The 26,452-nt window shown below is 42.0% G+C and overlaps 1 protein-coding gene and 1 long non-coding RNA gene across 2 annotated transcripts; one reads left to right on the forward strand and one right to left on the reverse strand.

The window, feature by feature from the left end:
* UPP2 (uridine phosphorylase 2) lies at nt 1-26,003 on the forward strand. Its single transcript, XM_081873377.1, has 8 exons — nt 1-186; nt 281-386; nt 7,213-7,330; nt 9,684-9,842; nt 15,440-15,554; nt 17,782-17,991; nt 22,075-22,221; nt 24,746-26,003. The coding sequence occupies exons 2-8, from the start codon at nt 334-336 to the stop codon at nt 24,913-24,915; spliced, it is 972 nt and encodes a 323-aa protein (XP_081729503.1). The 5' UTR covers nt 1-186; nt 281-333; the 3' UTR covers nt 24,916-26,003.
* LOC309348827 lies at nt 410-7,154 on the reverse strand. Its single transcript, XR_014159563.1, has 3 exons — nt 4,394-7,154; nt 3,133-3,261; nt 410-1,526 (listed from the first exon to the last, which is right to left on the reverse strand). It is a non-coding gene; the product is annotated as an uncharacterized lncRNA (long non-coding RNA).
* Nucleotides 26,004-26,452: the final 449 nt, after the last annotated feature.

Consider the following 26,452-nt stretch of genomic DNA (forward strand, 5'->3'; position numbering starts at 1 on the left):
AGCCCTGGCCTGTTTGTCTTGCTAAGCTTGGTAACGCAAGTCCAGGGAAAGTCCAAGGAAAATGCCACACCTTCAAAAACAGCCAATCTGAGGCTATGGGCGATCCAGGCATAACTTGCAGCTGGAAGGGACAAGCTATTCTACACCTGATGCATCGGAGAATAAACAGTGACTGGGACCATTCCTGTAAATCATTTGGAAGTAACAGATAACAATATATCATTCATATATCTCAGATAGCTGCTGCAAATACTTTGTGTGCTATCTTGTGTTTTCACAGGATAGTCTTTCCTTTGTGTCTGCTTCGGAGTTGTCCTGGGAAAATTGGAAACTATGACATTTCTTTTAGCTGGAGCCAGCAAGACTGAAATGAATAATTACAATGGGTAAGTAATTTACACACCCAGTTCCTAAATAATTTCCCCAGGTTTGTCTGTCTGTGTGAGATACCAGTGTATCATGACTGTAAACAGGCAGAGTGTTGTGTTTTGCTGTATTGTGTAGATCCAGTCCTTCCACAGCTCTTATGAGCTACTCCATACAGATTATTCAGACTCATAGGGCATTCTTTAAGTGAACAGTTATATTGTGCAATGACTTTTAGCTGTGCAATGTAATTCACCACCCCACGTGCCCCCTAAATCTGCTACAGAGAATGGGAAGGGGGGCAATGGAACAGGTTTAGTAGGTCTATGGAGGGAATGGTAGAAAAGGATGGGAAAGTTACATTGTACAGCTAAAAGTTGGTGCACTATTGTAACCATTTAGTTGAATACCACTCATTATTATTTTTTTAAAAAATTGTTCTGATGCATTAGATTTTGTTTTGATAACTAAACATGGACTTGCATTCCTATGTAGTCAGCCCTTTCCATTTGCAATTATGATTGGAGAAAGGATGCAATCAAAAGCTCTTGCGTCTTTTGAATATCATTTTAATTTAAATGTAGATTGAAACACAGGCTTTAATCAAGGTGACGGGGCAAAAAAATATTACAATAATTATAAAAGAGGAGGTCCAAACTAGGTTCAGTCTAATAAACAAAACATATGAATGTGCTTGCCTTTGCTAAGTTTAGCAGGAAGCAATGATTTTAGGAGGAAGGCCTGAAGCAATAATTAGCAATTCATGAATGGGTAGAATGATCTATTGATTGATTTGCTATCACAAATTGAAAGATTGAAACTATGGGGTTTAAATTAAATTTTAAATTGATCCAACCCTGTGCAAAGGCTGCCATGCTGAAAAGATGACTCAACCAACGAACATTGCTTGTTTCAAACAACGGATGTGATCCAGAAATGTACCTACCTAATCCACATTTGCTTTCGGGTTTTTGAAGTTGCATTTTCTCAAGTAGCACTTCAAACTGAGCCACCCAAATTAGTTTTTATTTGATACTTACTTTTTTGGCATTTATTTTTACCCCAAATTTATTCCATGAGGGAATCTAAAGGTAACCCTCAAGAATCTTATGCATATTCCATCTCCTCTATAAAATCCTCTTCTAGAAACCAGGGGGGCACTGAGAAAGGGGCAAATTGTTGCATGTGTTGTTGCTTCAGTGTGCATGTAACATACCTGTACATTTGGTGTCATGGGCCCAAGCCTGAGACTAGACAGGTACTCTCCTTGTTGAGCTTTAGGCACATGACTAAGGGGCTTGTCCACACTGGATCATGACAACCTCCCCATCCCAGATCCTCCAAGTGTCCCTGTTTTCCAGGGGCATCCCTGATTTTGAGAAGCCATCCCGGTTTCTGATTTGATCCCGGAATGTCCCACTTTTCCTTAGGATGTCCCTATTTTCATTGGATAAATGTTGGAGGGTATGGAGCTATCCAACCCACAAGCCATCTGAAGGGAATCCTGTATAGGGAAGTTGTTGTTTTTAATGTTTCATGTTTTATTATTATTATACACAGTGGTACCTCGGGTTACATACGCTTCAGGTTACATACGCTTCAGGTTACAGACTCCACTAACCCAGAAATATTACCTCGGGTTAAGAACTTTGCTTCAGGATGAGAACAGAAATTGTTCAGTGGCGGCGCAGCAGCAGCAGGAGGGCCCATTAGCTAAAGTGGTGATTCAGGTTAAGAACAGTTTCAGGTTAAGAACAGACCTCTGGAACAAATTAAGTTCTTAACCCAAGGTACTACTGTATATGTTAGAAGCTGCTCAGAATAGCTGGGGCAACCCAGTAAGATGTGTGGGGTATAAATAGTAAAATTATCATTATGGAATGGGATGTCCCTATTTTCATCGGAGAAATGTTGGAGGGTATGCCATCCCAATGTTGTTCTGGACCTTTCTCCCTTAAATGCAAGGTTTCTCAATCCAGGCCAAGGATAGAAAACCCCCACATTTAAAGAGGGAAAGATCTGGGACAATACTGGAATGGGGAGAATGTCGTGGGGACACCCCTGTTTTAATGCAGGGTCAGACCAGTGCAAATCCACATTTTGTTCTACCATGGACAAGCCTTAACACTTTTTTGTTCCATCAGGCATTTTAAGATAGCGTTTGGTTTTATGATTAATTTTTATTGTTTCATTTGTGGTATGGTTTATTTTAATGCACACTGCTTAGAAATGCCATTGATTAAGTAATCTATAAATGTCTTCAATAAAGCACGTGGACAACAACAAAAAAAACCCCTCCTTGTGCTCTTTTGCCAGGGAGAATAATATTCTTTACCTACCAATTCTTCAAATACAACCTCAAATCTACTTCCAGTATTAAAATGTTGTAATATTAAATTTGTTCATGATCTGGCCAAAGTAAAGAAGATAAATTTAAGTGGAAGAGGTTTAAACACATGTTTTAACTCTCTGAAATCAATAGGATGTGAAAGTGGTTAACCTTGCTGGATAGTGACAAATCAGTTGCTTGGTTGAAAGGAAGCTGATTAATTAAACTACAAATCTTAAACTAATTGGCAACCCTAATATAATATATGCATCTTTTAGAATTTAGAGTAATGCAGTGGAGATAACCTTAAGTATTTGGGTCTCAGTCCAACACATTTATGCACCTTGGCTTGTGCTATTCACTTTAGAGTAATTTATACTTTTGATTATCCTAAAGCTGTGAGCTAACTAAGCTTGCAATCTCATATACACACTTACCTGGGAGTTGGTTTCACTGATCTTAATGAGACTTATGTCCAAGTAGAAATATATAGGATTGTGCATAAGTCCCTCCCATCATTATACTCTGCAATGTCAGGTTTACTATTTGAAGATTGATTCTTGGCACTACAACAGCAAATGAAAGATAAACACAACCTTAAAATGCTTAAAAGAACTCTGTGGAAATAAATTTGCAAAAATGGAGCTGGGTGAGGAGAGCCAAAACATGTGAAATAAGCAGTGTTCAATGAGCTCCAGTATGTACTACAAGCATTACAAAATTTCGCCAGATTAGAACAGGAATAGGCAAACTCTGGCCCTCCAGATGTTTGGGACTACAATTCCCATCATCCCTGACCCAACTGGTCCTGTTAGCTAGGGATGATGGGAATTGTAGTCCCAAACATCTGGAGGGCCAGAGTTTGCCTATGCCTGGATTAGAATGTAAGAAAAACTCTGCAGGATCTGACCTTTCGAGATCAGCATCCCATCTCCCACTGTGACCAACCTCTGGGAAACCCACAAACAAGTCACGGGGAGGGCGGTAGCAAGAAGTGACTCAACCAATGGGCTAGAGCCACAACACTAGCTCTATACCAGCTGCTGCTTTCTGGGAAAGTGTGTCCGTGCCTCCGTGCACAGCTCCAACTTCCCTGCTACCTAAATCTCTGCCCCCCGCTGGCAAGTGGCAGCAACACTGCTGCTAGAAAGCTAGAATTGTGACTCCACTCCTCCAGGCTGGTATTCAGAGATATAGGGACTCTGTCAATGAAGTTGGCATATAGTCAGCATGATTTGTAACCACTGATAGCCTATGTAAATACTCTAGTATTATGAAAGATGAAGGGGGCGGGAAAGCTTATTTCTATTTTCCCCACACCATATCTAGTTCTATAAACCTCTGTCATGGCCTCCTTCCCTCAGATTTTGCACTTGCTTGCTTTGGACCCCACTTGCCATTTTTGGAAACAAGTGGTGCAACAGTAGATATGCAAAGTCCGCCTGCTGAATTATTTGGTAACAAGAAGCTTGTGGGGGGAAGGCAGCTGCAGAAGGACCCAAGAGAGGCAGCAGAAAGTTCTGGCAGCAAAATAGAGACAGGTGCTGGCATGGCAGCCAAACCAGAATGAATCACAAGGGCCAGAAGAGCTGGGAGGGAAAGGCTGGTGTTTGTGGGTGGATTTAGGGTCAACAGTACAAATGCCTCTTGAACAAACGGACTATGGAAACAATGGAATCCCAGCTAACAATCTTTTACCTCCTACTTTGCCATTCACTGGTGTGTTTTCAGCCTATTTGTTTCCTATTGTCTGATGCCACTTGGTTTGTTTTATGCGATCAGCTTGCTTCTGTCAGTTCCAATGGAATATTTTCCTTTTTGTGTAAGCTCCTCAAAGCAAGGACCTGCCACTTGTACTCTGTATGGCACCATGCACACTGAGATATGGATAAATAAATGAATAAACAAACAAATAAATCTTATTTGACCTGTCACCAAGGTTCTATCCTCCTTTTCTTGCCATTCTCATTATTGTGACAGTAAAACTCCATCCCTTCTGTTTTTATTCTCTCTGGATCCATCACCTCTCTCCTTTCTGTTTCTCCCTTCTTCCCGTTTCCTAGCCTATGCTCACATGTGCACCCTCTCTCAAACACTAAACAATGACACCTTTCTCCTTCCACCTTCTCAGCCAAATATTCACCCCATTTCTCCTTTTCCAAAACATCTGCACCTTCCATTCCAGTTCTGCTTTCCCAGACAGCTTACCGGTATTTCCCGGGGGCTGGATTGAAAATTCCCCAGCCTTTCAAGAGGCCATATTACAATGGCGGGTAGGGCAAAAATGGTTGAGGCAAAACACCCACCCTCAAAAAAAAAAAAAAAATGCACCCCACCCCTTGTACCAGACACATATCACTCTCTCCCTGTCCCACACATATACACACACACATCAGGCAAGGAAGCAGCCAGGCAGGCTCACACACATAATTAGCATTTCCACTTTTCTCCACGCCAGCACTGAGGTGTGGGTGGTTGGAAATATGCCTCTGCCTGATCTTTAGAGAGGCTTTCTAAAAAGGCAGAGGGATTTTACCTCCCCAGCTCAGTGCTAAGCACCACAGTTCTGAGATCAGAGACAAACCTCTGTCTCTTCAGAAAGAACAGGCAGAGAGCTTACCTCTTATGTCAGCACTGTGGGCTTCTCTCTTATCTTAATGCTGTGGTGTTTAGATTGGAGATAAGTGATCCCTTCAACTACCTTACGATGTAAGGTGGTTGTCGGCAGGTAGACATGGTTTGCCCCAAAACAGCCTGTGGACCAAATGGGGAAGCCTGGCAGGCTTAAATAGGCTGTCCTACTCCCAAGTAAGCATACTCAGGATTAGATTCAAAGCTGCACATGTACTGAATAGCTCAAATGCCACAGTATGCAAATGTTTTGAGAGTGGGAATCAGAACTGGCTTGATCACATAAGAAACCCAAATATTTCCTTAAGACAATAATATCTTTAGGATTGCCAGTGAAACAGCAGGAGGTCCAAAAGGGGGCACCCCAAGGACCTTTCATGCCAACACCCTGTACAATATGATTAAGATCCCAAAGGTGCAAATAACTTTCCATCCAGCCATTTGAGGCAAGCCTGGTGTTATTAGGAGCAATTAATCTGACAAGGGCGTCCATATATTTAAAGGTCATGTGAAAGCCTCATTTCAGTGAACAGATTAATCCAGTGATGTGCTGCTCACTTGAAGAGCTCTCCTCCACTGTGATAGCTAATCCATGACTGCCATTTTTTTTTAAAAAAGCCCAAGCTATTCATTTGCAGCTGCCACTAAATATTATATATAGCTCAACAGAACCATAATATGCAGAGAAAGTATGCCATTGGATCCAAGTTGCTGGCTGACAACAGCAGAGGAGGACTTCCATGCTCAGCTTGTGGGCTTATGTTTGGCCAGATGTGGGAAATAGGATATAGAGCCATGGTCTGATCCAGCAGGGCTCTCCTTAGGTTCTTATGAGATAATTTTGGAATACTACAGGAAAGGCACTACCACAGAGAACTTCCATTTTATGGAATTAAGGAAATCAAAGACACAATGTTAAGGAGGCTGGGTGGGTGACCCAGACACCCCATTATATGAAACCCCAGATCTCCCTCTCTACCAATGAAGCAGGAAGTCCAGCCATGGAGTCACATGCAACAAGGTTGTCCTGTTAGCACAAGGGCTTCTGCTTACACAACGGAACTTGCTCTTTCTCACTGGTTGCAGCTTTTAGTGAATGAACTCTCAGTAGTGCAACATCATGTCATGTGTTATACAGTACTAGGTGCTACAAGGGAAGAGGAAGATAGGGGCAAGTGTTTTTAGCAGCCTCCATAAATCCTCCATATTATGTAGTTCTGGCCAGATACTTTCATATAATGGGAACTTCTTTATAATAGGGGCTCTATTTTCAAAAAAAACAGTTGAAACTATTGGATAGTATCCAACAGAATAGTTCCCCTTATTTTCCTCTCCCTATAATTCTCCCCCCACTCCCCGACTGCCGCTATGCCTCCCCAAATCTGCTCCAAAGGGTTGCGGGGAAACCCAGAACTGAAATTAAACTTGGAAAAATGAGAAACCAAGAGAAATAAAAAATAACAGATCCACCCATCCTTAGTCACAAAGGGGTCTATGGCAGCCACACAACTTCATTCCAGAGGGCAATCACAGTAGCAACATAATTTATCTGGGAGTGTACGTGTAGGGTGAAATCATATTTTCTGAAGTGCAAAGTATAGTGTTGGAAAACACTGAGAATTAGAACCTTCAGGGAAGAGGTCTGCAGTCAGCATACCAAACGGAGAACAAATGCACATTTTCTGTACAAAAAATCAATCATCTGGAAAGAGCCTGGCTTAGACCCAAGTCCTCTTTCTTTCTCTTCAGGCCTCAGCATTATTAATATATAACGAGGCAATCTAACAACTTGCATGAAATTTAGGGTGGTTGTATCTTATTTCACAGTTTCCTCTTTTGTGCTTCTTTCATTGGAGTGTTTCCCCCCCCTCTTTTTTCCTCCCTAGGAATGGACTTGTTTATGTTATGAACCCTCACTTGGATTTAATGGATGAAGATATCCTTTATCACTTAGACTTAGGGACCAAAACGCACAATCTGCCAGCCATGTTTGGCGACACGAAGGTAAAAAATAATAATAACACAGCTGCAGCATTTCTAAACATCTTTCATTCTTGCTGCTACTTCTCTTCCACGTCTTTTGCAGTTTCCTTTTATCATAGTGGCTTCCTAGTTCTAGCTACAGAGATGACTTAAAGGTCCCACAGGAACAGAGTCAGTGCCATTCTGCAAAGCAACTCAGAAAGTCCGCTGCAGCTACGGTTATGGGCAATTACCCTTTCCTTCTCAGTAAAATAAGTAGACTGGGGAAACTAAACCTGCTTCTGGTATGATGAGCTAAATTCTTCCCTGGGGTAGTTGCACAGACTCCAGTTCAGAAACAATTCATTGAGGAATTTGGCTCGTCATTTTATCATTTCAAAGTTCGTGCAATTTATTACGAGGAAGGGAAAGGGTGTTGCTGTAGCATCTCAGCTGCAAAAGCTCTTAAGAGCTGTGCTGGAAAAAGAGCAACCTTTATCAAGAGGTGCATGTGCTCACATGCAGAGTTCCTGCAAGCAAAACTTTGGGTTTAAATTCAGAAGTGATGAATTCACAAATAAAGGGGAAGTGTTAGAACAAAGAAGGCTGCCTTCTGCCAAGTCCAATATCTGTCCATCTAGCCCAGTATTCTCTACACTGACTGCCAACAGCTCTCCTGGGCCTCTGGTACAGGATATTTTATAACACATGCTGCTTAATTTTATTTTTTAATAGAGATGCTGGGGATTGAATGCGGAACCTTCATCATGGGCAGCAAGTGCTCTTCGTCTAAGCTATGGTTCTCTTTGCATATTGGTTGCTATGAAAATTAAAGGTGAACTCTGCAAGGCTGCTCATTAGCCAAATTCTAATTGGCAGAACTGACTGCCTTAGTAGTCAGGAGTGGGCAAAAAATACAAAAAAGTCATTCCATTTATCTTTGGAACTGTGAAGCCAATGTTAAGCACTTTAAATCCCGCTGATTTCACAGGGGGAGTTAAAACATGCTGAAATGTTGTATTTCACTTTGGCCACAGCATGCCTTAGTTAGTTTCAGCTTTAACCAAAACACTGGCATCAAACTGCAAAACTCTTTCTAACATTTAGAGCAAAATACAAAGCTGAAGTAACTCGGGAACCTTGTAACTAAGGAGGCGAGCCTTTTCTTTATTGGACATGATTCTCTGGGGTACCTACAGTGAGTTGCACTAAGCACTTGGGATTCTTAATACTGTGTATGATTAGTGTGCATTTATGAATTAAGTCATTTGTGAATCAGGCATTTAATTTCTGAGCCCTGTGGAAAAGATGGCTGTTATATTCATTGCCTTTTTCAGATTCAGAAGCGGATTTTATTTCTATTTTATTTTAAATGTGGTTCCGTATTTTTGCTCACATTTGTAGTTCCTGGTGTTATTTCTATAATTCTGTGCAATTCTTGTCGTTTTAGTTGATGCTGTTGAATAAGCAATTAGACCACATGCTATTTCAGCATCTGGTTCTACTTTGTTTTCAGAAGAAACAAGTACTAACAGTTTATATTCAGTGCCCACATTAAAAGGACAGTCAGCCGGATTTACTTTTAGCTGAAAGTTACGGTCGCTTCGTATGAGGTATTTGGCTGGGACAAGCCTCAATTACAAAATGTATATATTAAACACCAGATAGGAAATACCAAGACATGGGTTTTGGTGATAATTCTTGTGTGTCCCATCCCCCCCCCCTTTATCCCTTTAAAATACAGGAAAAAAATAATGGACACTAGACATTTATGGCAGACCCAGATATATGAAAGTTTTTTTAAAAAATCTTACATCTGCCTCTCCTCTCTCTCTCTGGTAACCATCTGATAGAACCAGAAACATGACACAACGCCGCCATTCCCATGCTCCCAGTTCATTGGCTACCACTTGCAGAGGCAGGGAAATGTGAAGGGTGATAATGTCAGGTCACACATTTTGATCTACTGGCTGCTCCTAGACAAAGAAGAGGAAGAGGAGGAGCTGATGCTGCTTTCAGTGTTGTATTTCACTTTGGCCACAGCATGCCTTAGTTAGTTTCAGCTTTAAGCAAAACACTGGCACCAAAGAACCATGCATCTCATAACATCATCCACCTCATTTCATGACAAATAAATAAGGACAGAGGAAACTGAACAACTTGTTCTCCTAAAACAAAATATGCCGGCATATTTTAAATCCGCAAGATTTCCTGTGATAACCGAGATAAAACCCACTTCTTTGCATGCAGTCTTGCATAAATGGGCCAGGCAGTCTACGTATTTACCCTTCTTTTCCAGGCGTACCCCACTTTGGCTATAAAATCGTATCTTATCGCCAGCGCATGCCAAGTCTCTGTTGTTGCTATGGCTGATAATCTGATGATTTATTTCCAGTTTGTCTGCGTGGGTGGGAGCCCCAACAGAATGAAAGCTTTTGCTCAGTTCATGCATAAAGAACTTGGACTCGAAGGAGATGGCAAAGACATAAAAGATATTTGTGCCGGGACGGACCGATACTGCATGTACAAAGTCGGGCCGGTGCTCTCCATCAGTGTAAGTACGTTACAGGGCACCCAAAACACTTCCATTAGCGGCACAGCAGTAACTGATGACATTAGCACATTGTTCACATCTCTTATTTAATATTTAATGTGGATCTAGCAGTTGCGAGAGGCACTGCAATGAAAGGCTTTATAATCAAGGGACTTCGCAAGAAGCCAAAATACAACTGCTACGGCAAGAGGAACAGCTTTTCAGGAATCACCCTTATTACACTTGCCCAGCCAGTGACTTAGCCTTGACTGGCAGGCAGCTCTTTGATGACCAAGAGGCTCTTGCCGTCTTTATGCTTTCCACTATTTCTACTGGCTCTGCCAAGAACGCCTGAGGCCACATCCTGTAATCTCTGTACATCCCTTGAGTGTTAAACCAGAAATATGGGAAGCTGAACAAAGTGGTTACCTTGAAAATGCAGAGTCTCTGCTTCACAGGCTTGCAGATCAGCTCCTAGTATGTGGATTGCACCGCCCACGCTGGTCCTTGATTGGTCACTGTTTGCAGTATGAAAGAGGAATGGGGTGAAGTCGCAGGCACATATGTGATGATGGGGTTGGATGTGCTCTAGAGCAGGGGAAGCCAGCAAGGAGCCCTTCAGATGTTATTGGACCCCATCATTCCTGACTATTTGCCATGCCGGCTGAGGTGGATAGGAAATAGTACAACAACATTTGCATGGTACCATGTTGGCTACCCCCGCACTAGAGATTCATGCATGCTTCTTCAAAGCCAGTAAACGGATAAGCCCTGAGATGCAGGCAGAAAACCAGGAATGAGCAAAAATGGCCTCTCAAAGTTTTCCATGCTAGTTGTGGGCAGCCCAACTGTGCGTGTGTGTGGCGCGGGTAACCTAGGAAGGGGAGAGGTGAACTTTTGGAGAGAGGGGGACCTCTTCTAAGAAATTTTGGTAAACTTGATGTTGAATGGAACTCGATGAGCTATAAGAATGAGACTTGGAAAGGGTATGGGCCTTTTGTTTTCTTCAGTAATGTTAGCGTAGTATTAAATATGAAATGCCGTTTCACCCAGCATTCATGAATAGAATAATTGGGGCACCCATTTCATCAAATCTTCTGCAAGGAAATTCTCCACTAGTTTAGTAGGAGCTCAAAGACCACAAAACAAAACCAAATCTGCACAGGAGGATTGGGGAGAAAGCCAGAACAGATTTAGGATATGCCCAGGGTAGAGGGGCACCACTGTGAATACAACCCTAAGGTTTATATTCAACTAAGTCTTACTCAGATAGACCCACTGAAATCAATGAAGTTGTGTTAGTCAAGTCTTTTAACTTCAATGGGTCTACTCTCAGTATGACTAGCATGCTTATTTACTACATGCTGGATTGGTAAATGCTGGATTGATGGCATTTGTCACTGCCATCATACTACATTTGCAGTGTAGGCATGTAAACACTAGTCCCTATGAAGCCTCCGAAAATGTAAGGTAACCATTTGTCCTTCCAAATAAAAATATGCAGAAGTAGTTGTCTAATGCCTTTAAAAGCTGTCTGAGGTGGTAGCATTCAGCACATCCTGCAAAAGCAAATCCTATAACTTTACTATGTACTGTGTGAAGAAATACTGTACCTCCTGTTGTCTGACCTTTATTTTCCACCTCAGTTCACTGAATCGCCCTGGGTGCTAATGTTATTGGGGGGGGGATTCTCTCTAACCACTTTCCCCACACAACCCACTATCATATCTGCCCTTATTCACCATTGTGTTCAGTGAGGTGTACTCTCTAGTAAATGCGCTTAAAATTTCAATCATCATGTCCCCGTAAAATAGGTTAGAATCCAAGGCCTAGTATTGTTAAACTGAGTCACCCAAATTACCCGTTTCTTGAAATTCTAGCAAATTTCTCATTTCTCATTTCTGAGTGGGTATGTTCCATTTTATAACTAATTTAGCAGCAATATCTCTTTCATTCCCTTCAGACACCTCTCGAGCAGTTATTTCCAATCCGATCTTTCAGGCATTCGAAAACTCTACATGTTTTAAACTTTAATATGCTGAGTGAAAAATTGCTGTGGCTTGTTCTTGCTGTTTCTATAAATTATTTCCCTGTTCTTTGGATACATGGAATGTAACAGATGTACAGGCCTGCCTAGGAAATTCCCTACCTACATCTTTGCTAGACAAGTGAGACTTAAGATTAATAGGCTGGGAGCACAAAATTCACTTCCCATGCAAGTCAAAGGGGGTGTTTTTGTTGTGGCATTGAACAGAAGCTGGATCAGTTTCAATGACTATGATTTATCCTACCCTTCTGTCTGAATCATGTTGTATGTCTTGGGATGCCACCACATATTGACTTTGAAAGGCCCTTGCGCTACCTTATTAACAGAGGAAGCACACATTTTTGTTAAGGCCAGCAGTCTTTAAGGTGAAGTCTTAGGGTCACTTCCTGCGGAACGCAGGTGGTGGTGTTTGGAGGAAAACACTGTGCCAAGCATGTACGTGCCCCGGGTTGCAATCCACAAGTGACTTGGGATGTCAGAAGCCTGCAGTGAAACCAGCTTGAGAATGTCACTTAAGTTCTGTACAAGTCAAGCAGATTTTATAGCTCTGGGAAATATAGTTTACTGACTTAGGCTATGTACACATGAGTGGCTGAAAATGCAGCAAGTTTGCCCACCCACCCCATGCTGTGTTTCAGGTTGAATTTGCACTTGCTGTACAGACCGCAAGTGCAAATGTACACTGTACATTACCGGATTTGTTTCTCTGTGCCGGTAACCCCCAGTGAAGCTGCCTGTGCATGTGCTGCCATCTCTGCATGTGCAATGGTTGTCTGAACTGTGCACACCTCAGCTTTACCGCAGCTTGCATTTTCAAATCAGATGCAACCTGGTTTGAGACGTGTTTCTCAAGAAACTGCAGGATACATTAGGCTAACAGTGGTGGGAGTGCACTGGAGAGGAGAAAACAGTAATGCTTATGCAGGCAATGTGTACACGCTTGCCTCCTGCACTTATTTAGATGTGCAGTAGCTCCTAGTGGCACCTATTGTAACAGAGGTGGGGAGCCTCCCCCTGCCTGCAGATGCTAATGATGAACTACAACACGCATCATTCCTGACCTCTTGCCATGCTGGCTGGGGTTGATGGGGTCCATATTCCCCACTCTTGCACTGCAACATTCTCCATCATCTACTCTGCACATGGCACACTTCAGCTTTTTCCTAAGGAACAGCCTTTGAACCAGAGCTGAGGGGAAGGAAAAGCTGCTGGACTCAGGAGAGCTTCAGTTGCAACTGAGTGGCCCAACAAATCAGTGTCCTGAGAAGAGAAGCAGCACAAAAGTGTGTGCAGGTGGGCAAGCGAATGGAAAAGCAAGGCTCCCAGAAAGCTTCTTTGGCACCCTGGTTTTTTGTGAGTGCAGGATTGCACCATTAAGACTGTGAGCTGGCAGGCAGGCAGGCAGGCAGATCCTGGTTTAAATCTTGCCTTGGGCTCATGTTGTGACTTTCCACAATCCACTTTGCTTTCCACCTCAGCTCCTCATCTGCAATACTGGGGAAATAATACTGACCTATGTTGCAAAAAGCGGACGCAGGTGGCGCTGTGGGTAAAAGCCTCAGTGCCTAGGGCTTGCCGATCGAAAGGTCGGCGGTTCGAATCCCTGCGGCGGGGTGCGCTCCCGCTGCTCGGTCCCAGCGCCTGCCAACCTAGCAGTTCGAAAGCACCCCCGGGTGCAAGTAGATAAATAGGGACCGCTTACTAGCGGTAAGGTAAACGGCGTTTCCGTGTGCGGCTCTGGCTTGCCGGAGCAGCGAGGTCGCGCTGGCCACGTGACCCGGAAGTGTCTCCGGACAGCGCTGGCCCCCGGCCTCTTGAGTGAGATGGGCGCACCAACCCCAGAGTCTGGCAAGACTGGCCCGTACGGGCAGGGGTACCTTTACCTTTACCTATGTTGCAAAAACTATTAAATAATCCATGGGAAATGTGCTGAACATTTTAATCTATGCACACACACACACTCTCTTAATTATTGGTAGTAATCTAAGCAAGGTTACTATGTTTACATGAGGAGATCTGTCCCACTGAAAGATACAATTATGCAGAACCCTTACCAAACGATTAATTTGCAGCAGAGCAACTCAGTGGTAAGGCACCTGTTTTGCATGCAGAGGGTCCCAAGTTCAGTCACTGGCATCTCAGCATCAGGCTGAAAAAGCGTCGGTTTCAAAATTGTGGGGAGCCATTTCCTGTCAATGTAGATAATGCTAAGCTAGACAGACCAGCAGACTGAATCAGTACAAGGCAGCTTCCTATCTTCCTATGATGATGGGACAAAAAGAGCCAGAGCTTTTGATGGATTTGCAAGCGAACTTCAGATTTGCACCATGTTAATTTGAATTAAGACTGATGGGATACATCCATATGATACAAATTCTAAGTTGTGCAGTGTTGCTGTTTGATGGTTTGAAAAAGCACTATGTGATTTAGTTTATAAAACCAAAAACTGTCGGAATCAGCACATTTCAGAGCCAATGCAAAGTGACATTCGAGTGCAGTGCAGAATCCGCTTGTAAGCAAACATGAAACATTTAAGGCCCATCCAAACAAACATAAACACATTTCAGTAATGTTTCAGTAATGTGAGAATTGTGTTTAGCTCTGAAAATGAGACTTCAATGTGCTTTACTTTGGTTAGATTTTGCCTCCAGCCCCCCCCCCCCCGCATTTCTTTTAGAAATAAGATAACCCTGTGTGGGTATTATTCCTGTTTCAGTGTCTAGTTAATGGAATGTATTGGAAAGCTATATTTAGTTATTGCCGTGTTTTGCACTCACAAGTCATATTGGGTTATATCCAATTTTGATGCAGCATGAAGAATCTACTGTGGAAGTGGGGGCGGGGAAAGCAGTTTGTGTCCATTCCTCCTCTTCCCTACAGACCCCAGTGCTCCCCCAAAATCTCACCACCAACCCCCGAAATGATTTGGGGGTGCTGGGAACTACAGAAGAAAGGGAACTGGCAAAAACTGCTTCCCTTTGTTTGTTAGCAGATGACTCCCACAAGATCACCAGCGCTAGATCACTGAGGACACTCAGGACACTGAGGTCCAGCGCCGAGGGCCTTCTGGCGGTCCCCTCATTGCGAGAAGTGAGGTTACAGGGAACCAGACAAAGGGCCCGCCCTGTGGAACGCCCTCCCTTCAGATGTGAAGGAAATAAGCAGCTATCTTCTCTTTAAAAGACATCTGAAGGCAGCCCTGTTTAGGGACGTTTTTAACATTTAATGCTGTATTGTTTTTAACTCTCGATTGGAAGCTGCCCAGAGTGGCTGGGGAAACTCAGCCAGATGGGAGGTGTATAAATAATAATATATTATTATTATTATTATTATTATTATTATTATTATTATTATTAGAATGGCCATCCTGGATACTAGCCATGCTGTCAATGGGGGATAGCAAAATTACATGCCCTTTCCCTTGGGTGGATCACTCCCCACATATCCACTGGCATAGGCTTCTATTGTGCACCAGTACTTTTATGCTTAAGGTTATTATTTTGATTTTTTTTTAAATCAGTTTGGCTTAGAATGTATAAAGTTATATTGCTTCTCTTTTTTTTCTTAACAGCATGGGATGGGTGTTCCATCCATTTCTATCATGCTTCATGAGCTAATCAAATTGCTACACCATGCAAAATGCCGTGATGTTACCATTATACGCATCGGTACTTCAGGGGGATTAGGTGAGCAAAGAATTTTGCTGCTACCTGGCGCAGGAGATGGAAATGAAATACATCTCAAGAAAAGGTCATGTCTTTATGAGATTTTTGTACTTAAAAAAAAATCAAGTCAACAAATATCAACCTGCTAACATATATGAAAGATCACAAATATGTATTTTTCTAATGTAGCATCAGCTTGAAAACACAGGACTTGATGTTCTTTTTAAAGTCATTTGGATTTGATTTCCCCCTAACTGACCCAAATACCAACACATATGAGTGACTGATAAAAACACAAACACACACCCACACACCATGTTATCCATATTGTGAAAATGCTTTGTTCTAATGACCAAAAAAATGTTCTCCAAAATTTAGATTCCTGCTTTTTAAAATTTCCCATAGAATTAAGAGGCAAATACTGTAAGAATCTTAATGAGAAAAGAAAGTCTCGTTGCAAACAACGTATGATAAACTCCCTCTTGAAATGAGTTTGTACAGTGAACATAGCTGACTGGACAATTCTGTCCAGGTACAAAGTAACTGACAGTCCTTTCACCCACTGAAAGTTGCGTGTCGAGGTCCCCAGGGCCACCCCAATAACTCACACATCACACGGAATTTTTGTTTAAGATTTTTGGCATAATTTTGGCCACAACTTTATTAAAATACAAATTTGTGAGTGGTTGCTTAGGCATTGGTTGCGACTATCTACCCCCACCATGGGGGACAGACTGACATTCCGCACAATGCGAAAGTCAGAATAGGGGAATACACTTGGGGGTAGCGACGGAGCAGGGAACCTGCCCTCACCCCAAATACAACCAGGAGCTCATTGCTATGGCCCGAGCCCCCTTGACAGAGTGGACAAGTAATAGTTAGCCCCCAATTCCTTTAACGGAATCCCTTACAGCAGCAGCATTAGAGGGGCAGGCACAGCCAATCCATGCCCCTCAACCAACCAAACCATAAACCAATGCCTAACCGCGAACCTTACAAGTTGTGACAATTTGCTACACAGTAGGCAAAAACCAAATGGCCCCAGCCAATCAGCCAGATGGACAAAATTCCTACCGGGCCCCTGCCCCAAGAGCAGACGACCCCATGACAGGCATAGCAAGGTCAAAGCAAACAACCCTAATTCTAGGGAGGGGGGGACGGGCAATCCGATGCATGGGCGAAAAGAGGAAGCCCTAGCTCCGTGCAAGGAGTTTTAGCATTTCTGGCTGTCAATCAACAAATGGCAACATTAACTTCCTCCCAACAACAAGAGAAGCCCCAATCGCATCAGTGGCCAATTAGCCCGCCCCCAACTTTGGAGTGTCCTGGCGGCCCCCACCGCAACACGTGCTCTCCATGAAGGAGAACACGCTTTATCTGAATGAGATCTAGAATTATATGTCACTTTTAAAGACCTGATAGATGACAATCACTGTCATGGACCAGAATGCCCTATATACACTTCATAACTGGGGTGGTACACATGAGTAACATTTTGAGTAAATGGCTGTGTGTATGCCATACATTTAAAGCGCACACACAAACACCCAGCAAAGAATCCTTGGAACTGTAGTTTGTTAAGGATGTGAGGCAGCAACAAACTACAGTTCTCAGAATTCTTTGAGCAGAAGCAAGGGGAAACAAGTAGTATAAAAGGTAAAGGGACCCCTGACCATTAGGTGCAGTCGTGGCCAACTCTGAGGTTGCAGCGCTCATCTCGCTTTATTGGCCGAGGGAGCTAGCGTACAGCTTCCGGGTCATATGGCCAGCATGACTAAGCCGCTTCTGGCAAATCTGAGCAGCGCACAGAAACACCGTTTACATTCCCGCCAGAGCGGTACCTATTTATCTACTTGCACTGGCGTGCTTTCGAACTGCTAGGTTGGCAGGAGCAGGGACTGAGCAGCGGGAGCTCACCCTGTCACGGGGATTCGAACCGCCGACCTTCTGATCAGCAAGTCCTAGGCTCTGTGGTTTAACCCACAGCGCCACCCGCGTCCCTTAACAAGTAGTATAAGTGTGTTTTAAGTGTAAGGTGTGGATGTATCCAATTCCACCTCTATGAAAATTCAATCACTTCCTTCCCACATGGCATGTAACCTCCTGCCAGTCTATTTCTTGCATAAACTTAGCTGACTAGGCAAATGTTTTGTTATGTTCATGATCACCGAGATCAAGCTTCCTATAATGTATAATTGCGGGCTTATTTAATGCAGTCTTTTAACTTTATCCCCATTTCTGTTTTCAGGGATTGAGCCTGGCTCTGTTGTAATAACAGACACGGCTGTTGATTCTTTTTTTAAGCCGCAGTTTGAGCAGGTGATATTGGACAATGTGGTAACGCGAAGCACGGAACTTGATCGAGACCTTGCTGAGGAACTACTTGAATGTAGCAGACAGATTAAGGATTTCCCATCCCTCATTGGCCATACAATGTGCACTGATGATTTTTATGAGGGTGAGTGGGAACTGCTTTATACACTTAATGATTCATTCTTTTAATCCCAAACTTAAAAGTGGAAGGTTAGGATATGAAAACATTATAAAGGTCATGACACGGCTTTGCCAGGTTTTGTCTGGTGCTGTCTACGGGCTTATGGTTACTTTTATCATTGTGTCTTTTAGATAACTTAAAGAGCAACCCCATACATGCATACTCAGAAGTAAGTACCATTGCACCCAATGGGACTTACTTCTAGGATAAGAGCCTTAAATGTTGTAGAACAAACAGAAATGAACAACAGTGCAGTCTTAAAAACATTTAGGACAGAAGCAATTTCCATTGAATTCAACAGTTAGGCTTACTCCTGTGTAAGTGTGCATGGGATTGCTTCCACTGACTGTACAGTGGTACCTCGGGTTACATTCGCTTCAGGTTACATACACTTCAGGTTACAGACTCTGCTAACCCAGAAATAGTGCTTCAGGTTAAGAACTTTGCTTCAGGATAAGAACAGAAATCGGGCTCCGGCGGCGCGGCAGCAGGAGGAAGCCCCATTAGCTAAAGTGGTGCTTCAGGTTAAGAACAGTTTCAGGTTAAGAACAGACCTCCGGAACGAATTAAGTACTTAACCTGAGGTACCACTGTAATCCTATGTACACTTACCTGAGAATAAGCTTCACTGAACACACTTGGACTTATAGAGCAATTCTATGCATGTTTATGCAGAACTAACTTTCTTTACCTACTTTCCTTACCCACTAGAATAAACTGTAGTAATTTTTCCTTAATGTTTACCTTTGAAAACATTTGAGAGGAGCATTCTGCCTCTCCTGTTTTTACAGAATATTTCTTGAAAGAATTGTTTTGAAGGGAAATGAGGCAACAGTTATCTTTAATTCTTCTATGGTTACTTATTATTTTAGATGTGTCATAATGTGGTGAAATCAAATTCAACCATGAACATTTATCAGATAAATAAATGAATACTGAATTTTTCACCATATCTGGAGGTAGCTGTTTGAACAAGTGCCCACAGACTGTATATTTTTTGGTTACTACATAATGTGGAGTCTCATCTGCAAGTGAAAAGAGATCTAAAGGGAAAGTATTACATAGTTGTTAAAAGGAGTTTAAGGTGGTGTACATGGCTCTCTCCATCCTCACTTAATCTTCATGAACAACCCTGTGAGATAGGTTAGGCTGAGAGGCAGGGACTGGCCCAAGGTCACCCAGCGGGCTTCATGGATGAGTGGAAAATTGAATTCTGGTCTCCCAATTCCTAGACCGACACTCTGACTGCTACACCACAGTGGGTCTAAAGTGCCAAGCATATTAGAACCAAGTTTTTAAGTTTTCAGTAATGTAACATACTTTCCAAATAATAGCCTGGTTCTCATTTCACATTAAACCATGGTCCACTTGCTGCCCACCATGGACAAAATAAGCCAGAGTCTGGCTTGTTGAGTCATCCAAACCTGGCCTTGTTTGCTTTGCCCCAAGCAACCCAACAAGCAATAACCAAGGTCTGTTCTTGGCTCATCATTCATAGTTAGTTGGGGGAAAACAGCAAGCCAACCCCCTTAAAGAAAATCAGCTGAGGCCTTTCAGCATGTGTCTCCCCACCATCAGGGGTGATGCTGATATCCATAGGGCAGAGGTCTTTTCAGCTGTGGCCTCCCAAAGGAAGCTCACATGACAATGACACTCCCCATCCCCCTGTAGACACCGGGGGGGGGGACCCTCTTGTTTTTTATATGGTAAAGTTTTTGGCTGCTGCTGCTGTTTTTTATGCTGTTTTACATTGTGGTTTTCTCATAACGTATTTTCTTTTTCTTAATCTTTATATTTTTAAATCTCTCTCTCACCACACACACACCATGACAATGAATCCAACTTCCCATTTCTTCCTGAGAAAAATCTAAGGTTCCCTTGATAACAATTGCCCATCCATCCCTCATCCTCAACAACTTGTACAAATTCATTGTCATTCTGTAAGAAACGACCATATCGTATTAAACAGTTAAAGTAAAATAGTCCCTTGTCAATAATCATAACATCATGTTAGCAGCTGGATTACACTCTAGTTACTTCCTGTGACAGGATTATAGCTTCCAAAATTACTTTACAGAAGAAAAATGTCAAGAAGTGTGGCATTTATGTAAATAACCATTAGCGCCTCTGTGCTACCTTAGAACCTTTTCTTTGGAGGCAATTAAATGCTGTTTGCAAAGTGGATGAAACAGAATAAATGGAGAATTAATAATCTGAGGCCTATTTATAAACTGTTGGATCTGTTTGCAAGCACAGCCATCTGTGGTTTTGCTCAAGGCCACATTTTATCAAAGCCATTTTAGAGGATTAATGCAGAAATGAAAACACAATGAAATGGTTTGCCCAGGTTTAGTACAAGATGAAGGTATGTGCTTGGCATATTCAAAAATATTACTTACAATTAAAATAAGCACAGCTTATTATGCTTCTCATTAACAAGAAGCCTAACTAGATAGTGTGCTGTTGGGGGGATCGCCAGTCACAGAGTCTGTTATAAACATTAAATGGCAGGTGGAGGGGGGAACATTATTGTTGGTGGCACCAGAAGGGAGGCTTGTGTGAAAAATCACCTGCCCCACATAGAAATTAGCAATTGGGGGGGGGGCAGAATCTCCCATAACATGGCTGCTAAGAAAGCCACTACTGCAATGTGTAGCCAGGCTCTTAGATTCCATCTTCTACTTAAAACAATAATTGGCAATGCAATCTTATGGATAGCTACACAGAACTAAGACTCTAAAATGTGTAGAGTACAAATGAGGCAATTGTCATGCTATTACAATACTTCCACTTCACCCTACTGGCCATGCTGGCTGGTTCTGACAGGAGCTGAGGTCCAAAAACATCTGGAGGGCCACAGATTCCAAATTCCTCACATATAGGAACGAAGCAGAATGAGATCCCTTGCACTATACTTCATTTTTATGAGGAACTAAGATTTGGTGGCACTAATTAAAGAAGCTACTTCCCAGAGCATTAAATAATACTTCTTTCCATACATAGGTAAACATTTTATACTATTTGAGCTTAAAACTTTGCATTTCAATGCAGATGTTCCCACCTTCCCTACACCATAGCTTGGTGTTGTATTTTCCTCACTATAGAATTAAAAAGGAGCAGGAGATTGAGGGCATATAATGCAGGGGCACGCAGTACACCACCTCCTGGCTCAATAAGTGTGAAAATACGTGCTGCTCCAGTTAGGAACGTTAAAAGTTGTGATTGCGAACATTACCAATTTAAACCACCTGCTAGCCAGTACATACTAGCTAAGTGGCACATACCTCTCAGATGAGGTGGGTGGCTATACAACCACCCAATTTCTGCCTCCCCCACCCGTGAAATGTCAGCCAATAAACAGTTCACGGCCTTAAAGCAGAACAGTGGTAAAACAAATAGAGATTGTGTTTTGTGGGCACCCCAGCATTCTCCTTCCTCATGTCTGAGGTTCTTGCAGCAGAAAGTCCAAATTTGCCACTATGGGTTGCATCCAACACTGCGCAAACAAGCTCCACTCAGACAGCGGGACTTCCCCTTCTCTCCCTGCATGCCCCTAAAATTTGCTCTGGAGGGTCCCCATCCCTCTGGTGTAGGTTTTGAGGGTGTCCAGGGGAGAGGAGAGGGAAGCTCCAGTTCACAAGCGGAAGTCTGTTGCATGAGTGGAACAACAGCGTTGGATACGCTATTGTCTTCTAGTGTACCGGTGCTACTGTTGTTTCATTACTGTTTTGTGCTGCTTTCCTCTGCACGGGATAACAGAGCGCATTATCCTTAATTTATTGAATCTTCGCCATAGTAATACAATGTTTCCACATTTTTATATGCCTCTTTTGCGCTGTTTTGTTGGAATGTTAAAATATACATGACAGATAAGGTATTAATATTTGAACGCGCACGCTATTAAAATAAAAAATTCCTGAGGTTTTCGTTTAAGCAGAACGTTGGCAAATTGGGTTTTCTGAAGAAAGCATTCTTTGAGACTGCAAGTCAACTCTGCCAACACATGGAAATATAAAATACTTACATTTCCTTTTCTTTCCTTCTAAGGTCAGGGACGATTAGATGGAGCGTTGTGTTCCTTCTCCCGTGAAAAAAAGCTGGAGTACTTAAAAAGAGCTTACAATGCTGGAGTTAGAAACATCGAAATGGAGTCTACTGTATTTGCTGCTATGTGCAGGCTTTGTGGCCTTAAAGGTAAGACAGAGTGTAGATCTGGCTTTAAATTTGTTTCCCTCCTTTGCTGATGCTTTCTCCTTGCAACCCTCTTCGCTGAGAAGCACAAAGTGCTTTTCACTGCACTGTGACTGTCCACCATCTTTAGCTAAAGTGAATAATTAAGGCCCTGTCTTCACTGACACAGTATACTTGTGTCTGATTGAGGGATGGAAGCATCGGTCATTTTGAGTTCTCTCCGTTTCTCATTTTCTAATCTTAAATTCAGTTCTCCACATTTTGCACCAATTTGCAATTTTTAAAAAAAATCCTCAAGAAAATTCACCAGCATAATAAACACATTTTTGTGTATGCAGTTTTGGCTGACATACACATTTTTCCTATATAGAAAGCATTGTTTAATGTTATTTTCACTAATATCTTCCTTATCATTCATCCTTCCCAATAATATACAAACCATTTGTAAACATTTTATAGAGAACTGCATCACAGAACTTGGAATAACAGGATGGCTGTGTTTCTGTGTGCATATTATTTCAGAAAACACAAATTTGATAGATTTGACTTGGAATGTGTACTAAAGTGAATTTCTTTGCCATACGACATCTGAATGATACCATTTCTTACTGAAAATGGAGGTTCATATGACTGAATGCTCCTTCTCTTCCCCCCTCAAAAAATTATCTGTACACAAAATCACAAAATTTTGTTCTTATTTTATTGTCAGGGAGAAAATTAGGCTAGAATTGCTTCCCTCAAGCTCTTAGCACCCTCAGGCAGCTGTTGAGACCTCAGTTCAAATAAGCAGCTGCATCACAGCAACTGAACTCATAAATCCTCTTCCCTTTTCTGGAATCTGATCCATAGACCCAAGGACTAATACAACCCAAATACTGAGAATTTATTCAAAACCATCATTTCCCCAAAGGGAAAGTCTGGTCCTGGCTATTCAGATTTTATAAATCGATTATATGAGATTGATTGGGATGCATTGTACCCAAGGGGGAGTGGATTAATGATGTTAGAAAAACCAAAACATTTCAAGCCAGCTTGTGAAAATTTTCTAAGACTTTCATGTCAGAGTGTGTGTGTGTGTTGTTTCATTTTATAGTGGCTGCAAAGGTCACTGAGTTCCTGCTGACATTCGGGGGGTTGCATTCACTGTTTTTATTCAAGCTATTTTTAAAAGCTGAAGATATAAAGATCCACTGGTCAGAGCTTACATTTGAACTACTAACAAGAGCATTTCAGGAAGAATTTCTTTGTGCTATGCATTCCCTTCCATAACTCTCTTGGAGGCATAACCCTTGTTGGATTTTTATTATGGGGTTTTCTTATGTGTCTGTATTAGGGCAACCGAGGAAAATAGGTTTATAATTGTTTACAGGTCACATTGATGACCTCTACCAATTATAACTGAACTGCAGCTATGAAGGCTGCCAGTTTCTTTAAGAGTAGTGGCATGGTAAGGAATGCCAAATAAGGGTGCAGTTTTTGCATTACAGTCAATAGCTAGGGTGGCAATGTGTGCAACTTTGCAGAGGACCATCTTCTATTTGAAGGATTTAATTTAAAGATGAACAGCAATAAGAAGGGAGAGCAGGGACCTTGGTGCTACCCGTCATCAGTTAGCAAACATGGACTGCAGAACAGTATTATTATTTTTTTAATTAGCTCTAAATTTCCATTGATGATGTAAATTAGCATATGCAAATCTGTCTTTTTAAAAAAGATGCACCCCTCCCCCTCCACTGATTTTCCACAGTACCTCCCCTCACCAAGAAAAACAGCACCTTATGGGAGCAACTTTTACCTACCCTCACTGATTTATTTCAGTGTGCTTAAGAACTGGAAGGTCCAATCTCAGAGAGAGAGATGAATGCTCCATCAATAACTAAGTTTGCCTTGAAGATTTTTTTAAAAAAAAAATCATTTGACAATGTTTGAAAAGCCCAAATGGTTAAACCCTCTTTCCTGTTGGTCCTCCACTCATTTTCCTAGAAGTAAAAAAAATGCCTTATGCTTGGGAAGGGGTTAACGGGCACCGGAAAGCCCCTTTCACACATGAGAGGATCTCATGGTTTCTGCAAGGAAATATAGTCAATGGTCCCCAGCTGAGAAATGATGCTATGAACAGCATTTGCAGTGCATGGGCACAGAAAGGATTTTGGGGGGAGGCCTTTTGTTAAAGAGTGGCAGAACCTCAGTCAGCTATGTATTTTTATTGAGGGGCAGTTGCCCCTCTCTGCTCCTTCCCCCCCGGCGATGCCCATGGCCACATGGAGCCACTTGTCTGTTAAAGAGACCTTTGTTGCCAACTGTTACCCGCTCCCCCTTTCTCAAGTTAAAGCTTTTCCTTTTCCTTCTGGGAGATGTAGGGAGGCTAGTAGCAAAGACAGGTTGGTTGTAAATAAACGGGCTGCAAACAAATAAAATTAGATTCCAGTCACCATCTCTGAGAAGATTGCGTTTGGTCTATGTATCTGATATAAAAAAACAAGCCTGAACCTCTTGTTTTCCCTTCTCCTGTTCACTTGGCTTCTAGCTGCAGTCGTCTGTGTGACTCTGCTTAATCGGCTTGAAGGAGACCAAATCACAGCACCTCACGAAGTTCTTCTGGATTACCAGCAACGACCTCAGCAGCTGATTTCATTGTTCATCAGAAAATGCCTTGGATTATGGAACCCTAATGGATTATCAGAAGATGTCATCTAGAACAGATGCGAAATGGGATATTCTCTCTCTCTCTCTCTCTCTCTCTCTCACACACACACACACACACACACACACATTGTCTTTTAAGTCTCAACGTCTAGACCAGCCTGCTGCCCTCCATATAATGTTGAACTACAACTCCCATCATTCCTTGGCCAAGCTGGCTGGAACTGATAGGAGTCCAAGAATATTTGGAGGGCCACAAGTCAGTCTTCTCTGCTATAATCTACTGACAAGCCTTCAATCCAAAAGTCATCAGGGAGTTCCTTTTCATTGCACAAATATTTGAACGGAGCTCTCTCATGCCATGCATCTGGCAATGCTTTGCCCATGAGTGTCAGCTAAAGCAGCCAGTGAAAGGTATCTTTAGTTATCATTAAGGGCTGTTTATAATAGCGAGCCAAGCTAACTCTTGTACCTCAGAGATTACTTCCCAGTTGGCTCAAAAGCGAATCTACTGCTCTTGCATATTACTGTTGTTCAGCACACCTGTGAAGAAAGGCTAGAATATTATCCTACAACACAGTGGGGTAACATTTTATTTTAGACATCTGTCAGAAATTGATCAAACAGCCTGGAAATGTTTAGACAGAACATGTCAATGTATAGCAGCTCCACAGCAGCACATAAAAATGTTCCTGGTTGATTATACTGTGATCCTAGCTGAATATGTAACACTTTAATGTTGATTTCTACCTGAGCGTTTCAGTAAATACCAGGTGATGAGCTCCATGATGACAGAAGAACCCAAAAAATGGAAGGGAAAGGAGGCATTACATTACAAATTCAGAAAATATGATCAGAAATTACTACCGACAAGTACTGTATTCATATTTGCTTGCTTATCTGAATTCACATGAGGAATTGTCTTCTTTTTCTAAATGTAAAAAGTGTACCTTGCTTAGGAGTCCAATTCTTTCCATAACCTATTTGCTTTTTAAACTGCTGTGTGGAATTGCATTTGAGATTGTGCTGCTTTGTAATAAGCTTAAGTTATTTATATACTTCATTGTTTAATATATCACATTACATCTGTTTAACACTTCTGCAAAATTGGTTAATAAAGACTTTAAAAGAGAATGAGGAAAGACTGTTGGGGGTGGGGAGTGATCATTTATCTAATAAATATTCATGAAATCTTTAATATAGTATGTTTTAAAAGACAGAGGGGGGCACAGAATCATATTACGGCACTTGCAAAAAAGATGTTCAGTATATTCTAGAGTTTTATTCTCTCCCTTATTTTAATTTCCTTTGTTGGACTAGCAGTAACAGGACTCAGGTTCAAATCATCAATTGTTGGACTCTTGGAGAAGTGGGTTTGTTGTGCAAAAGCACCACATCAATTTCTATTGTGCAACCTGAATTTGTTGGTATGTGATTGAATCTCACCCGAAAATAGCAACAGTCTGGAACCACCAGCAAAACAAGTTTCTAACTACACATATAGGTTTAATAGCTTTGGTGAAACAGGAGTCCAAATTTTTCATGACATCTCTTTTATCAAGTTGCACCCTGAAGACACTGCTTCCTATGA

The sequence above is a fragment of the Podarcis erhardii genome, assembly GCF_964252035.2.
Source record: "Podarcis erhardii genome assembly, chromosome: 1".
Lineage (NCBI taxonomy): Eukaryota > Metazoa > Chordata > Lepidosauria > Squamata > Lacertidae > Podarcis > Podarcis erhardii.